The sequence below is a fragment of the Theropithecus gelada genome, unplaced genomic scaffold (assembly GCF_003255815.1).
Source record: "Theropithecus gelada isolate Dixy unplaced genomic scaffold, Tgel_1.0 HiC_scaffold_15870, whole genome shotgun sequence".
In the NCBI taxonomy this organism is placed as follows: domain Eukaryota; kingdom Metazoa; phylum Chordata; class Mammalia; order Primates; family Cercopithecidae; genus Theropithecus; species Theropithecus gelada.
This window is the reverse complement of record NW_020257626.1, coordinates 10,964-27,032: the sequence shown is the minus strand read 5'-3', so window position 1 is coordinate 27,032 and position 16,069 is coordinate 10,964. Positions and strand designations below refer to the sequence as shown.

General features: G+C 53.6%; 2 protein-coding genes across 2 annotated transcripts; one reads left to right on the top strand and one right to left on the bottom strand.

Moving 5' to 3' along the window:
• Positions 1–688: 688 nt before the first annotated feature.
• On the bottom strand, positions 689–14,934 carry LOC112617049 (NF-kappa-B essential modulator-like). Its single transcript, XM_025373781.1, has 3 exons — positions 14,726–14,934; positions 4,904–5,105; positions 689–956 (listed from the first exon to the last, which is right to left on the bottom strand). Exons 1-3 carry the CDS (start codon positions 14,912–14,914, stop codon positions 706–708), a joined length of 642 nt encoding a protein of 213 aa, XP_025229566.1. The 5' UTR covers positions 14,915–14,934; the 3' UTR covers positions 689–705.
• Positions 10,245–11,409, top strand: LOC112617050 (glucose-6-phosphate 1-dehydrogenase-like). The gene is made up of 2 exons (XM_025373782.1): positions 10,245–10,399; positions 11,000–11,409. The coding sequence occupies exons 1-2, from the start codon at positions 10,318–10,320 to the stop codon at positions 11,230–11,232; spliced, it is 315 nt and encodes a 104-aa protein (XP_025229567.1). The 5' UTR covers positions 10,245–10,317; the 3' UTR covers positions 11,233–11,409.
• Positions 14,935–16,069: the final 1,135 nt, after the last annotated feature.

Below are 16,069 nucleotides of genomic sequence, written 5' to 3'. Positions count from 1 at the left end.
CACAGGAAATCAACACCTTAAGCCAGGCGCTCCAAGGCCTGAGTGGAGTGGCGTGCACAGCCCACCATCCACGCCTTTCCCCAGGGGAGCGGAACCTGGCTGTGGCAAGTGCCAGGTACCCGCCAGCAAGTTTCCTCTCCACCACTTCTCCCCACCTTGCCCCTCAAAGGCAGCACAGCCCCTTCCTGACTAACATCGCCAGGATCCTGCAATCAGCCAAGCCCACACACAAAGGCCCTGAAACCAGGGGGTCTGTGCTAACCACACGATTTATGGGGGAGCCCTGGGCCACACAGCTGGACCTCTGGTGGCTGTAGCCCGAGTGACCAGGGTTGGCCACACAGGCGCTCCACGCCTACACAGCCCACCCCCCATGGAAACCCTGGCCGCCACGGCTGGGGTGAGCTTCCCTAGTTATGACTCCGTGCATGCTGTCCCACACTGTTGCTGAAAGAAACAGGTGCTGTCGGCACAACACCTGTTGTGCCCTGGGCGAGGAGCCACTGAAGCTCACGCCTGGTCTCTCCTGGAGCCTGTCCTGTGCACCCTGAGCCTTCGCTCACCGTGACCTGTGTCCTCTCCTTGTAATAAACCGGAACGCAGAGTGTGACGGCTTTTCTGAGTTCTGAGCCCTCCCAGCACAGCACTGAGCCCCAGGGTGCTTTGGGAGACCCCGACCACGAGTTCCCTCGTGGAACACTGGCGTCACCATGGGTTTTCAGAACCTGGCCCTGCCCCGGCTACCTGCTGGCATCTCTTCAGGTGCTCTACCTCCCGCAGAGCCTGCTCTTTCTGCCTCTTCAGGTCGAGCTTCTCCAGGCTGAGTCTCTCCACCAGTTTCCTGGCCTCTTGGAATTTGCACATGAGGAACTCCTTCTCCTCCCTCTGGCTGGCTTGGAAATGCAGAAGCTCCTCGCAGCGCTCTCGCAGCATCTGGTTGCTCTGCCGGATGGCATCTGGTGGCAGAGGGGATAGTGGAGGGGAGCTGGGCAGCCCGGCCTGCTGGGCCCTGCCTGGGCCCACATGGGCCTGAGGCTCAGGAAGTCAGAGGCCAGAAGTGGGGCCACCCATCCTGGTGCCCCTCCCCCCCATAATACCAATGCAGCTTCTCGCAGGGGTGGATGGCGTCTCAACACTCCCTTTTGTTTCTTTAAACACTTCCAAAATCCATTACACAAATGCCCCTCACTTTCTACAAGAAAACAATACCAAACACATCAGCTTCACTTAATAGCATGTGTCGGCCAGGCACAGTGGTTCATGCCTGTAATCCCAGCACTTTGGGAGGCCGAGGTGGGTGGATCACCTGAGGTCAGGAGCTACAGACCAGCTTGACCAACATGGTGAAACCTCGTCTGTAATAAAAATACAAAAACTAGCTGGGCGTGGTGGCGCACACCTGTAATCCCAGCTACTTGGGAGGCTAAGGCAGGAGAATCACTTGAACCTGGAAGGTGGAGGTTGCAGTGAGCCGAGATCACACCATTGCACTCCAGCCTGGGGAACAGAGTGAAACTATCTCAATTAAAAAAAAAAAAAAAGTGTCAAATGCCACTTTTTTGAATTTTTACTTTTGTAGAGGCAAGATCTTGCTATGTTGTCCAGGCTGGTCTCACATTCTTGGTCTCAAGCGATCCTCCCACCTCGGCCTCCCAACGTGCTGGGATTATAGGCATGAGCCAGTGTGCCTGGCCTTATGCCACTTTCTTTGTAAGTGACTCGAATTCATTTGTATTCTGGTCAGTCTGAGGTGTGCCTGCCCTCAGATGCTCGGTAGTGGTCCTTCCTGGCCTACATCTCTGCTGTCTTCTGGATCAGGGGGTCCTAATACGCCTGCAGACTCCCAGGGTCAGCCTCCCAGGCAAACGTCACTGCAGCATTGATGGCTGCAGCCTGAGAGGCCCAGAAGTCTTGGACCAGGCAAGTTAGTGGTGTCTCTGAGACTCAAAGTCCTCATCTGCATAGTGAACAGAGACAACAACATTCATCTCACAAGACGAGGAGGGTTAAACGAGAAAGCAGAAAACAAACAGGAAAAACCGCTGGTCCTCCCCTCACCAGAGCATATGCCATCGCCAGGCAGTCAGCAGAGGCCACAGGAAGGAGAGCCCCACACCCAGGAGACACCCCAAGCAGTGAAGGAGCCATCTGAGGTGACAAAACTGATAAGTGATATGCCAAGGTTCTAGCAACTTTATAGCAACTACAGAGCTGGATAAAATGGGGAAGGCAGTAGCTACCCCGTGATCAAAACCCTCAACCAACTAACTGTTGCTTGCTGATGAGCACAACATCCAACCCCCATTAGAATCCCACTGGCTCTGCCCAAAGCTCAGCTCATCTGCAACTTGTCTTTTTTTTTTTTTTGAGACAGAGTCTCACTCTGTCGCCCAGGCTGGAGTGCAGTGGTGCGATCTCGGCTGACTGCGACCTCCACCTCCCAGATTCAAGCAATTCTCCCTGCCTCAGCCTCCCAAGTAGCTGGGATTACAGGTGCCTGCCACCACATCTGGCTAATTTTTGTAGTAGAGATGGGGTTTCACCATGTTGGCCAAACTGGTCTCAAACTCCTGAGCTCAGGTGATACCCCCGCCTCGGCCTCCCAAAGTGCTGGGATTACAGGCATGAGCCACTGCACCTGGCTGGCAACTTGTCTTTTAAAAAATGTTTTGAACTGAGGTAAAATTCACATGACATCAAATTCACCATTTTAACTAATTCAGCAGTTTTCAGCGTGTCCATCAGGTTGCGCAACCATCCGCACTATCTAATTCCAGAACAGTTCCGGGACCCCATTAGCAGTCACTCCCCAGGCCCCTCCTCATCTGCATCTGCCTCTGCAGATTGGCCTCTTCTGGACATGTCTCATAAGTGGAGTCACACACTAGAGACATGCAATTTCTTCTGTGAATCTCCCCCTAAACATTCTAAATACAGCTTCCTCCATAAACATAAGCATGTACATCTTCCGGGACAGACATCTTTTGGGCCCTTGGGGGCTTGGCCCAGGGCCTGACACAAGTTTCACTTGCCACCCACAAAGCTCAGGTCAGGCAGAGCAAGGGGAGTCAATACAGCCTTGAGGCCTCCCTGTGCCCCTGAAGCCCGGGGGAAGCTGCTGCGCTGAACACACAGCCTGGAAGGGAAGCACGGCTGGCCTGCAACACTCACCCTCAAGTCCCCCTCAACAGAGCACTCTCCTGGGGATGAGCAGAGGCCCTCAGTCTAGCTGTCACCTCTCTGTGCACCAGTGCTCTGAAGATCTCAATACAGTGGGTCTCACCAGGGACAACTGTATCCGCCCAGGGGTCATTCTGCAATAAATATCTGGGGATATTGTTAGCTGACACAACAGGACAGGTGCTACTGGCATCTAGCAGGTACAGGCCAGGGACTCTGCTCCACAACCCACAATGCACAAGAGAATTCTCCAGCTCCAGGTGCCGATAGCACTGAGGTGGGGGACCCTGTCCTGGGGCAGGCAGGTTGTGTTGGGTCTCCGTGCTCCAGCAGGGCCTCTTCAATTCAGCTTCGCTGTCGAGCAGACCAAGCAGCCCCTTGACAGCAAGCTGACTGCACTGACCCCTTCCTCCATGGAAGGAAAGGTGATTTGCCGTGACAGGAAGAGGCGACACATCCAGGCATGGGTCTTGTCCCTTCTCACAGGGTGTTAGCCAGAGCCACTCTCTGAAGCCTACAGAGTATGTGACTTGTCAGCACAGAGCCCCACATAACATCTTGGACCACAGTCCAGCAAAGAAGGCAGGGGAGTGGGCCCATGATAGCGGCCTCTACTAGTCACAGCACATGCCACCTCGCCCAGGAGCTGCCAGCCAGCCAGCCAGGACACGGAGAGCCAACTGAAGACACAACTGAGGTGCCAGCTCAGGGATGACTCCCGCAAGGAAGGGGTGTTGTCCTCCACGATGGGGTGGACACTTTGGCCTGAGTCCCCAGCAGGAACCAAAGGGTGAAGCAAAAGGGGCTACAGGCCCCACCACACACAATGAGCCACGTGGGGAGTCTGTGCCGCCCCTCCCTGCAGCTCTGGGACCGGCGGTTTAGAAGGCCGCCGCAGCAGAAAGGCAAGAGTGTATGGTGGGGAGCCACCTGGCACCCCTGGGCTAACCCAGGGCAATGCAGAGCAATGGTGGGGAGAGGGGGCGAGGGGGAAGAATGGCAGGGGCTGGGGGTGCCATCACGCCCAGGGCGCGGGCAGGAGCGTGCAGCTGAGCCCTGAACCCACGACGACCTGGAGCTGAGCAGCACCGAGGGTGAGGGGCGCCCAGATGGCAGCCTAGGAGAGAACTCCCCAGTCCCAGCCGCTGAATGTGGGAAGTCAGCCTTCACCTCCGCTGAGGTGTGCGCAGGGACTGCCCCAGAGGAATGTTGCCTGTGGGGGCCGCACGCCTTCCTTCCCAAGACAGACCACGCCCCTCTACCAGGGCATGCCCCGCCCATTTCCAGGACAGGCCCCACCCCCTCTCTGGGCAGACCACGCCTCTTCCCAGGGCCGACTCTGCCCTGTCCCAGGATGGACAGTACTTCACGAGTGCTCAGTGCAGGGACACAGAGGCCTGGACATGTTGGTCCAACCTGGAAGGTTCATTCCAGCTCCAGAGCTCCCTGTAAGGTCCAACAAGGCTGTCCTGGAGCCTACCCGGCAGCGTGCTTCTCCCTCTGCCCACCCCGGCTTCTTCCACTGTCCCTCCTTTCCCTTCCCAGTACTGGTCCTGAGAGCACTCTAAACTTCCTCCCTGCTAATCTGCATCTCAGAGTGTACTTCCTGAAACCAAGAGGGAAGGCAGCACATCCCCACCCCAGGCCCAGGAAACACAGAGGTGCAGGTGGGGAGAAGATGCCTTCCCCTCAGCAGGGTCGGATCCCCTGACTCTTTCCTCACCTCGGAGCTCTTGATTCTCCTCCAGGCAGCGCTGGAGAGTCTCAGGAGCGCCCTGCTCTGAAGGCAGGTGCAGCATGGCTGGCTTCCCCAGAGGAGACTCTTCACCCAGCACGTCCTGATCTGCTGCCGGGCCACCACTGGGCTGCACCATCTCACACAGCTGGCTCTTCCAGAGGTGCCTGCTCATCCAACAGGGCAGGGGCTGAAAGAGAAAGGCAGCAGGGGAGTCACAGGAGACCCACATCCTTACCCACCAGAACGAGCCTATGAGTTCTGGGGCTACACTTTAAACAGAATGCTGACAATTCGCCTAGTGTATCAGGATGCTAAAGTGGGTTTTCAGTCTAAGGGGCAGCAGATACTCCCATTCCAAAGGGAGGTGCTGTACCACCCATGTGGGACTTGGAAAGGCCTATCTCCAGGCTGGAAACAGATGAATTTCACCAGAGGTGGGAGAGTCACAAGAGGACTGTTTGTGGAGGGAGATGTCAGTATGCTGGGAATCCTGACTCCCTACACACCTCCAAGCAGGAGAAGTGGAGGGTATCGGCCCCTCATCCAGTGTAGTAGGCTGAATGGTAGCCCCGCGAAAAGACATGCCCATGTTCCAACCCCTGGAACATATAAATGCGATTTAGGAAAAGGGTCTTTGAAGATGTAGGATCTCATGATGAGATCATTCTGGGTGACGTGGGTGGGCCCTAAATCCAACAACCAGTGTCTTTATGAGAGACAGAAGAGAGAAGCCAGAGGGAGATGCAAGGGGAGGAGGCCATGTCGGGACTGCCTCGGAGACTGGAGTGAAGCAGCCACAAGCCCAGGAATAAATGGGGCCATCAGAAGCTTGGGAGAGTCAAGGGAGGATCGCCCTCTTAGAGCCTTTGAGGGTGTGGGCTTGCTAACTCTTTGGTTTTGGACTTCTAGTCTCCAGAACTGTGACATTAAAATGTCTGGCAGGGCGCGGTGGCTCATGCCTGTAATCCCAGCACTTTGGGAGGCCGAGGCAGGCCGATCACAAGGTCAGGAGATAGACACCATCCTGGCTAACATGGTGAAACCCTGCCTCTACTAAAAAAAAAAAAAAAGAAAAATTGCCGGGCACGGTGGCTCACGCCTGTAATCCTAGCACTTTGGGAGGCCGAGGCAGGCAGATCATGAGGTCAGGAGATCGAGATCATCCTGGCTAACACGGTGAAACCCTGTCTCTACTAAAAATATAAAAAATTAGCCAGGCGTGGAGGCGGGCGCCTGTAGCCCCAGCTACTCGGGAGGCTAAGGCAGGAGAATGGCGTGAACCCGGGAGGCGGAGCTGGCAGTGAGCCGAGATTGTGCCACTGCACTCCAGCCTAGGCGACAAAGCAAGACTCCGTCTCAAAAAAAAAAAAAAAAAAAAAAAAAAATTAGCAGGGTGTGGTGACATGACACGCGCCTGTAGTCCCAGCTACTCGGGAGGCCAAAGCAGGAGAATTGCTTGAACCCAGGAGGTGGAGGTTGCAGTGAGCTGAGATTGCGCCACTGCACTCCACCCTTGGCTTCCAGAACAGCCCCTTCTCCTGGTTTCCTCCCTATCTTGCTGGCTACTCCTGCCCAGGCACTCTCACTGGGTTCCCACCCTTCATGTTGGGGTGCCCCAGGGCTCTGTCCTAGGACATCTTCTCCTCTGTAACTACATTCGCTCCTGCAGGAATTCTATCCAGTCTCATGCCTTGAACTCCAATCTTGATGCTTAATTAGACCTCTTTTCTAAACTCCACGTTCATTTATCAAACTCAACATTTCTACTTGGTTATCTAGTAGTCCTCTCAAAACGAACCTCTCTAAGACCCCCGACAGTCCCCAAAACTCAGATCTACCCAAGGCCGCCTCTGTTATCAGCTGATGGCAAATCCATCCTCCAGCTGTCAAGTCTTTTTTGATTCTCTCTCTGTCTCTCTCTCTCTCTCTCTCTCTGTCACACACACACACACACACACGCACACACACACACACAAAGAGCACATCTAATCCATCAGGAAATCCTGTCAAAATGTATCCCCCGACCCATCTGATCACACTAAGCAATTAACATTAACTATTTTAGGTGTCATAATGATATTGTGGTTGTTTTTCAGAGTCCCGTCTTAGAGAGAGGCACACTTAAATATTTAAAGATGATGTCTGAATTCACCTCCAAATAATGGGAAAACTCCTAGGTATATACCCGAGAGAAATGAAAACACATGTCTCCACATGAATGCTTGTAGCAGCATTACTCATAGCAGCCAAAGAGTAGAAACAACCCAAATGTCCACCAACTATGAATAAACAAAATCTAGTACATCCACATGCTATAACATGAACAAATCTTGCAAATATGCTAAGAGAAATAAACAAGTCACAAAAAACTAAACACTGTATGACTCTATTTATATGAGATGTTTATAACAAGCAAATCCATAGAGACATAAAGTGGATTAATGGTTACTGGGGAGAGCCATTTAGGGCTGGGGGGAAGATAAGCTGAGCTAAAGGGTATGGGGTCTCTTTGGGGGGGTGATGAAAACGTTCTGTGAATACACATACCACAAACCATTGAATTGTACACTTTAAATGGATGAACTGTGTGACATGCTAATGATATCTCAAGCTGTTATTGAAAATAATAATGGTGGCCAGGCATGGTGGTTCACACCTGTAATCCCAGCACTTTGGGAGGTCATGGCGGGTGGATCACTTGAGGTCAGGAGTTCGAGACCAGCCTGGCCAACACGGCGAAACCCTGTATTTACTAAAAATACAAAAAAGAAAAAGAAAAAAAAAAATAGGTGGGAGTGATGGTGCATGCCTGTAATCCCAGCTACTTGGGAGTCTGAGGCGGGAGAATCGCTTGAACCTGGGACATGGAGGTTGCAGTGAGCCAAGATTATGCCACTGCACTCCAGCCTGGGTGACAGAGTGAGACTGGGTCTCAAAAAAAAAAAAAAAAAAAAAAGAGGCCGGGCACGGTGGCTCATGCCTGTAATCCCAGCACTTTGGGAGGCCGAGGCAGGCAGATGACAAGGTCAAGAGATCAAGACCATCCTGGCCAACATGATGAAACCCCATCTCTACTAAAACTACAAAAATTAGCTGGGCGTGGCGGTGCACGCCTGTAGTCCCAGCTATGTGGGAGGCTGAGGCAGGAGAATCGCTTGAACCCAGGAGACGGAGGTTGCAGTGGGTGGAGATCACACCACTGCACTCCAGCCTGGCTACGGAGGGAGAATCTGTCTCAAAAAAAAAAAAAAAGAAAGAAAGAAAAGAAAAAGAAAAAAATAATAATGGGAGAGAATTGCGAGGGGTATAAACAAAATTAGTCACAAGTTGATAACTTCAATTGTTGAAGTTGGGAGCTGTGAATGTAAGATTTACTATACTGGCCGAGCACAGTGGCTCACACCTGTAATCCCAGCACTTTGGGAGGCTGAGGCAGGCAGATCACCTGAGGTCAGGAGTTCAAGACCACACTGGCCAACATACAGTGAAACCCCGTCTCTACCAAAAATACAAAAAATAGCTGGGCGTAGTGGCGCATGCCTGCAGTCCCAGCTACTTGGGAAGCTGAGGCAGAAGAATCGCTTGAACCCAGGAGGAGGAGGTTACAGTGAGCTGAGATCGTGCCACTGCACTCAAGCCTGGGCGACACAGCGAGACTCCATCTCTCAAAAACAAACAAACTAAAAAGATTTACTATACTAATTTTTCTACTTGTGTACATTTTTGAAATTTTCAATAATAAAATGCTCTAAGCACTGTCTCTGAGCTGGATTACTGCAATTACCTCTTAATAGGTCGCCCTTCTTTTACCCTTGCCCACTATGGTCTGTTCTCCCCACCACGGCTAGAACGATCAGTGTAAGACGTAATTCCGATCACATTCTTTCTCTACTGAGAACCCTACCATGGCTCCCCGTTGCCTTCTGCGTAAAAGTCAACCTCCCTACAACGGCCTACAAGGCCCTGTACCATCGGGTACCCCATCCCTTCCTCTCCAACTATGCTCCCCTCCCTCACTCTGCTCCAGCTATAGTGACCTCCGTGCTATTCCTCTAATGTGCCAGGACAGCCCATTCATTCTCAGATCACAGAAACAGTATGAGAACAGGCACATCTTGTCTTGCAAAACGAGAAAACAGGCACATGAGATCAGATACCTAGCTGCCAAACTATATTTGAGGCATTTTCGAAGAATTTAACGACCCTGGATCGAGCGCAGTCAACTTTGGAGAACAGAAAATGTCTCTGAACTAGAGAAGTCCTCGCACAAGGAGTAGGGTCAGACCCCGCAGTGGAAGAGAAGGGAGGAGCAGAAACAGTGCAGCTCGCCGCCCAAGTAACCTGGGTCCTGAATCGGCCCGCCTTGGCCAGTGCTCCAGAAGCGCGCGGCAGGAACGGGCTGGGGCCCAAGACAGATGGGGGAGCCTGAACGTCCGGCGCAGTCTCGGAAGCGGCGGAACACCCACCGATGGAACCCTGTCTTTAGGGAAAAGGACCACACCTGTCAGCAGAGTCCGTCAGACGTGAGAAGGGTGGGAGCGGCCGACTGTGAACGCAGGTAGGGCCCCGGCGCTCCGAGAAAGTTCCAGTTCCGCGGTCGCCCTTTCCTTCTCCGCTGTCGAAATCCCCGCTTCCGGCTTCCGGTGTCATAGCTGTGGGATCCGGAAGTAAAAACATACAAGCCCCGCCCCGGGGAACACGGGAAGCCGGCGAGAAGTGCGAGGTCGCGGTAAGGCCGCATCCCGCTCCGGAGAGAAGATCTGAGTCAGCCAGGCTCTGCAGGCCCGCGGAAGCTCGGTAATGATAAGCACACCGGCCACTTTGCAGGGCGTCACGGCCTACACGCCCCCTCGTCTCTCGGACGGCGGCGTCTAGCCTCGGGGCGCTCGGCCGCCCCGCCCTCTCCGGGGGAGGAGTCAAGAAGAGACTGCCCAATAGGGCCGGCTTGACCCGCGAACAGGCGAGGGTTCCCGGGGGAGCGGCGCGCCAGAAGGCCCCGCCCAGGAGCCGAGGGACAGCCCAGAGGAGGCGTGGCCACGCTGCCGGCGGAAGCGGAGCCCTCCGCGAGTGCGGGAGGCCGCCGAGGCAGGCGGGAAAACCGGACAGTAGGGGCGGGGCCTGGCCTGGGCGGCGATGGGGATGCGGGAGCACTACGCGGAGCTGCACCCGTGCCCGCCGGACATTGGGGATGCGGAGCAGCGGCAGCGGGTATGGCAGGCAGCCGGCGGGCCGGCCTCCAGCGCAGGTGCCCGAGGGGCGGGGCTGGCCTGGGATGCGCGCGCACCTGCCCTGTCGCCGCCCCGCCCGCACGAGGGATGGCGGTCGAGGCCCCGCCCCGCACGCCTCGCCTGAGGCGGGTCAGCTCAGCCCAGGCGCCCGCCCCCGCCCCCGCAGATTAAATGGGCCGGCGGGGCTCAGCCCCCGGAAACGGCCGTACACTTCGGGGCTGCGAGCGCGGAGGGCGGCGGCGACGAAGCGCAGGTAACCGGGCGGGCGGGCGCCGCGCAGCCGGAGGAGCGTACTGCCCGGCGCTGCGCCGCGCGGCGGTAAAACACACGCTGTTTGTTCGAGAGGGTCTTAATCAATCCGTTTATACCCCGCACCTCCTCTCTTGAGCCCCTGAGACCGCGAGAGCGAAGGGGACTTGCCGGCCGGGGTCTCCCAGCTTGGCAAGGGGAGGGCTGGAGCTGAACTCCGGCATCTGCATCATGTCCCTTGGTCCAGGTCATTGTGGAGTTCCAGCTACAGTCGGGAATGAATGGTCCTGGGCGCATAATTCCGTGCCCCACAAGGATTTTACTTGGTTGTCCAGAATTTATGCTCTAGCCGGAATCCGCCAATGCTTTGGGTAATTTTGTAATGTACATCCTGAATGAAGGTTGCCTGGGAGAGTGTGGCTGGAGCCCAGAGCCAGCAGTTTCTAACCCATCAAGCACTCCCCAATGCCCAGCCGTTCACAAGGAGTGGCTTGGGTGATCAGGTGTCATCCCGGTGAGACCCCAGAGGAACTCTCAAGAAAAGGGCTAACTTCTCAATGCTCTCCTGTTCTTCTGCCTTGTTAACGAGCCTTTCTTCTACCAGACAGCGTCATGGCAGAGCAGGTGGCCCTGAGCCGGACCCAGGTGTGCGGGATCCTGCGGGAAGAGCTGTTCCAGGGCGATGCCTTCCATCAGTCGGATACACACATATTCATCATCATGGGTGCATCGGTGAGTCTCTCCCAGGCCCCAGTCTTAAAAGCCAGGAAGTGCCTGCTCCATGCCTCAGCTTTTCCAACTAATTGTTGCAGGACCACACAGGCTCTGCTAAGTTGAGCTCCTCCTCCCGCTCCTGCTAGTGTGCCAGGATCATCCCAGCTCTACCTGATGTGCATATGCACTTGCAAGACATTTCTTTTTTTTCTTTGGAGACGGAGATTCGCTCTGGTCGCTCAGGATGGAGTGCAGTAGCCCAATACTGGCTCACTGCAACCTCGGCCTCCTGTATTCAAGCGATTCTCCTGCCTCAGCCCCCCAAACAGCTGAGATTACAAGCATGCACCACCACAACCGGCTAATTTTTGTATTGTTAGTAGAGACAGGGTTTCACCATGTTGGTCAGGCTGGTCTCAAACTCCTGACCTTAAGTGATCCGCCCGCCTCGGCCTCCAAAAGTGCTGGGATTACAGGCGTGAGCCACTGCACCTGGCCACAGGACATTTCCGAACCCTGTGCCTAGCCTCTGAATGTAGCCCTTAGTCCTGGAGTTGCAGGCTCTTTAGGGACTGTCTAGATGGACTTCTTGGGGAAAACAGGGAATGCTATTCATTCTGTGGTTTATTTCAGACCTCTTCATGCCTTAACAAGTGAGTTCCAAAGGCAGGATCTGAGGCCTGATCTCTGCCTCTTCACTAACACTTCAAGTTCTGTCAATACAAACACTCAACCTTTCTTTAAACACTATCTCTTTGCCTCAGTTTCGAAAGCCTACCAAGAAGCTCTGCCTCACCCCACCTGGCCCCAATTGTCCAGCTTGTGGAACCGCCATTTTGCACTCATAGGAAAGACCAAAGAATAGTATAGCATGAGGATTTCCGTGGGAGGGGAAGGAGGGGTGGTCCTAGGACAACCATCACCCCAGACTAGAGCACCCTCCCCTGTGTCCCATGGGGCAGTGAGACTATGCAGGGGCTGGTGGAACAAGGGCTTCATCTCAAATTACACGTGGTCTCAGTTTTCACTTTTAACCCTGGATGCACTCAAGAATCTGTCTGCTCACTACTGTATGACCACCTTTGCCATTAACTTACCTTGTAACTTGAGAAGGAGCTCTGTCAAAACTAGTTAGCTCTGCCACATTGTGCGCCCCTCAGTGCTGGATGAGCTCAGTGGTTCTTTGTTCACATAGACAACGCGTTGTCACACTTTGCCAAACCTACTCCTTGACACCTTTGTACTTCTGATCAGAACTTAGAAAAGGAGAGCCAAAAAGGAATGAGGCAGCCGAGGGAGAAGGGCTCTGCCAGTGGGAGAGTAAGGAGGGGCCATTGTCTTTTGACTCCCCGTAAGCCTGAGACCCGGGAGAGGTACCCAGGTGGAGCCCACAGTAGATTGGACTTGGCCTTATCCCCAGCCTCAGCCTGGTCCCCTCAGAAGAGCCATACCTGGCCGGGCGTGGTGGCTCACGCCTGCAATCCCAGCACTTTGGGAGGCCGAGGCAGGTGGATCACCTGAGGTCAGGAGTTTGAGACCAGCCTGGCCAACATGGCAAAACCCAGTCTCTACTAAAAATACAAAAATTGGCCAGGTGCGGTGGCTCGCGTCTGTAATCCCAGCATTTTGGGAGGCCGAGGCAGGCGGATCACAAGGTCAAGAGATCGAGACCATCCTGGTCAAGATGGTGAAACCCCATCTCTACTAAAAATACAAAAATTAGCTGGGCGTGGTGGTACGTGCCTGTAGTCCCAGCTACTCAGTAGGCTGAGGCAGTAGAATCGCTTGAATCAGGGAGTCAGAGGTTGCAGTGAGCTGAGATCGTGCCACTGCACTCCAGCCTGGCTACAGGGCGAGACTCTATCTCAAAACAAAAAGAAAAAGGCTGGGCGCAGTGGCTCACGCCTGTAACCCCAGCACTTTGGGAGGCCAAGGCAGGTGGATCACGAGGTCAGGAGATGGAGACCATCCTGGCTAACACGGTGAAATCCCGTCTCTACTAAACATACAAAAAATTAGCCGGGCGTGGTGGCGGGCGCCTGTAGTCCCAACTATTCGGGAGGCTGAGGCAGGAGAATGGCGTGAACCCAGGGGGCAGAGCTTGCAGTGAGCAGAGATCGCACCACTGCACTCCAGCCTGGGTAACAGAGTGTGACTCCGTCTCAAAAAAAAAAAAAAAGAAAAATAACAAAAATTAGCTAGGTGTGGTGGCACCCATCTGTAATCCCAACTACTTGGGAGGCTGAGGCAGGAAAATCGCTTGAACCCAGGAGGTGGAGTTTACAGTGAGCCGAGATGGCGCCACTGCACTCCATCCTGGGCGACCGAGTGAGTGAGACTCCATCTCAAAAAAATAAATAAATAAAAAGAGCCATACCTTCGTCGGCCACAAACCTTAACAGCTAGGACTCTGACTGTTAAGCCCTTAGTCCAAGAAGCAGACTGGAGGAGAAGGTAACTGAGGTTGCTTTCTCCTCCTTTCCCCGTCCCCACCCCATGCTGCCACAAGGACACTGCAACAGAGCAACTCAGACCATAATGATGGCTTATGACTCCAGGCCTTCAGCTCTTATTAGACACCTCATTGAGAGCATGCAAGCTTGCTGTGTGACTTGGAGCAAGTGCTTTCCTTTCCCTGAACCTCAGCATTTCGTATAGCAAATGACAGCTTTTGAAAAGAGTGCCCAGGGTCCTTAGGCTTTTCCAAGCTGATTGTGTCATTTCACTGCCTTCGCCTGTGGCCAGCTTGGGGTTGGGCAACTTTGTTTTGTTGAAATCAGTAGGGTTCCCCTTTGCTCTCTTCTGCTCTGAGAGTGACAACCTGAGGCTTTCAAAGCAGAAATAGGAAGTGCCAGCTCCAGCACTGTGGGTAGGGGACAAGGGGTCCTGTCTCTGAAGAGCCTCGTGGTTTGTTTCTTCCTCTTCCTGCTGGAGGGGGAGGTGGGAGGTGGTGTGCTCAGGCAGCACCTGGAACAGCTCCCGCTCCCAGGCTCCTTCTGCTCTTGATGCCTCACTCAATGTGGGAGGTAGGCAGGGTGGCACTTGAGGGCACACGATCCTAGAATGTGCTGCTCCAGGAAAGCAGCCCATTCTCCATTCATTCAGCAGACAGCGATTGGGTACTTCTGGGCCACAACAGCCAGTCCCTGCCCTCCTCATGGGACCTATGTGTTATTGTGGCCAGGAAACCATGGCAAGTAAGCAGACGAGCAAGAGCACAGGCTGGCGTGTGTTTCAGAAGATACACGTGGGCCGTGTGTCCCCAGCCCCCCAGAGCACATAGATCCCACGAGGAGGGCCTGGAGAGCACCCACACAGAAGGAAGAGCAAATGCCCGGAGCCCCAAGTTGGGAACAAGCTCAGCATGACCTAGAAACTGAAAGCAGGCAAGTGGCTGGCAGACCCACAGCCTGGGCAAGCGGGACACCCTGGGGCAGGCTGGACCCACGTGGCCTTCCTCTGTCCCTTCCTCCTCCCTGGCCAGCTTACCTCACACTTGCGCACACACCCAGCTTCCTTCCTGGGGGCCCTGATGGCACCTCAGAGTTACCAAGTGGGCCACTTCCCGCCTTCTCAGGACTCCCACCCCTACCAGAAAGAGAGCCGAGGTACTTACTGCCCCCTTCCAGAAAGCTCTGGCCTTGTAGACCAGTGTGCACCTGGAACAGCATCTTTCCCCACCTGATGGGACCTCGATGAGGCCGGAGAGCCTCACAGGGAGTGAGGGGAAGAGACTGGGACTGAGAGTCTGCGGGGTATTCACCTCTCTGGGCCTTAGTTTCCTCACCTGGATCACAAGGGCCATGGGCTTGGGCTTGATGGGCGTTCAGGACGCATCCCAGTGATGAGCCTGTGTGAGGGATGACCCAGCGGCCCCCGCCCCCGCTTTCCTCGGAACTTTTCTGGGCTGACTTCCCCTTACTCCATATAGAAAAATCAACTCAAGATGAATTGAAGACTCCAAAACTATAAAAACCCTGGAAGATAACCTAGGAAATACCATTTTGGACATAGGACCAGGCAAAGATTTCATGACAAAGACACAATTGCAACAAAAACATAAATTCACAAATAGGACGTAATTAAACTAAACAGCTTCTGCACAGCAAAAGAAACTATCAACAAAGTAAACCGACAACCTACAGAATGGGAGACCATATTTGCAAACCATGTATCTGACAAAAGTCTCATGTCCAGAATCTATAAGGAACTTAAATAAATATGCAAGCAAAAGACAACTCCATTTAAAAGTGGGGAAAGGACATGAACAGAGACTTTTCAAAAGAAGAGACACACAGCTAACAAGCACATGAAAAAATGCTCCATATCACTAATCATTAGAGAAATGAAATCAAAACCACAATGAGAAGACAAGAATGGACCAAGATGGTGGAATAGAAGACTCCGCTGTTCATTCCCCTCACAAGGTCACCAATTCAACAACTATGTACACACACACAAAAAAACACCTTTGTGAGAATCAAAAATCAGGTGAGCACTTACAGTACCTGGTTTTAACTTCATAGTGCTAAAAAGGGCACTGAGGAAGTAGGACCCCTCAATGATGCCCCAGCTGTGGCAGTGTGGTAAAGAGACCATTTCTGTGCCCTAAGGAGAGGGAAAGCCAGCAATATCAGAAAGTAAAATCAGACCAAATTTACTTGAGCCTGACCAACATAGAGAAACCTCGTCTCTGGTTAAAAAAAAAAAAAAAAAAAAGCTGGGCGTAGTAGTGGCACATGCCTGTAATCCCAGTTACTTAGGAGGCTGAGGCAGGAGAATCGCTTGAACCTGGGAGGCGGAGGTTGCAGTGAGCCGAGATCGTGCCATTGCACTCCAGACTGGGCAACAAGAGCAAAACTCTGTCAGGAAGAAAGACAGGAAAGAAAGAAAGAAAGGAGGGAGGGAGGGAGGGAGGAAGGAAAAGAAACAAGGCAATTTTAACCTCAGGAAGGAAAAA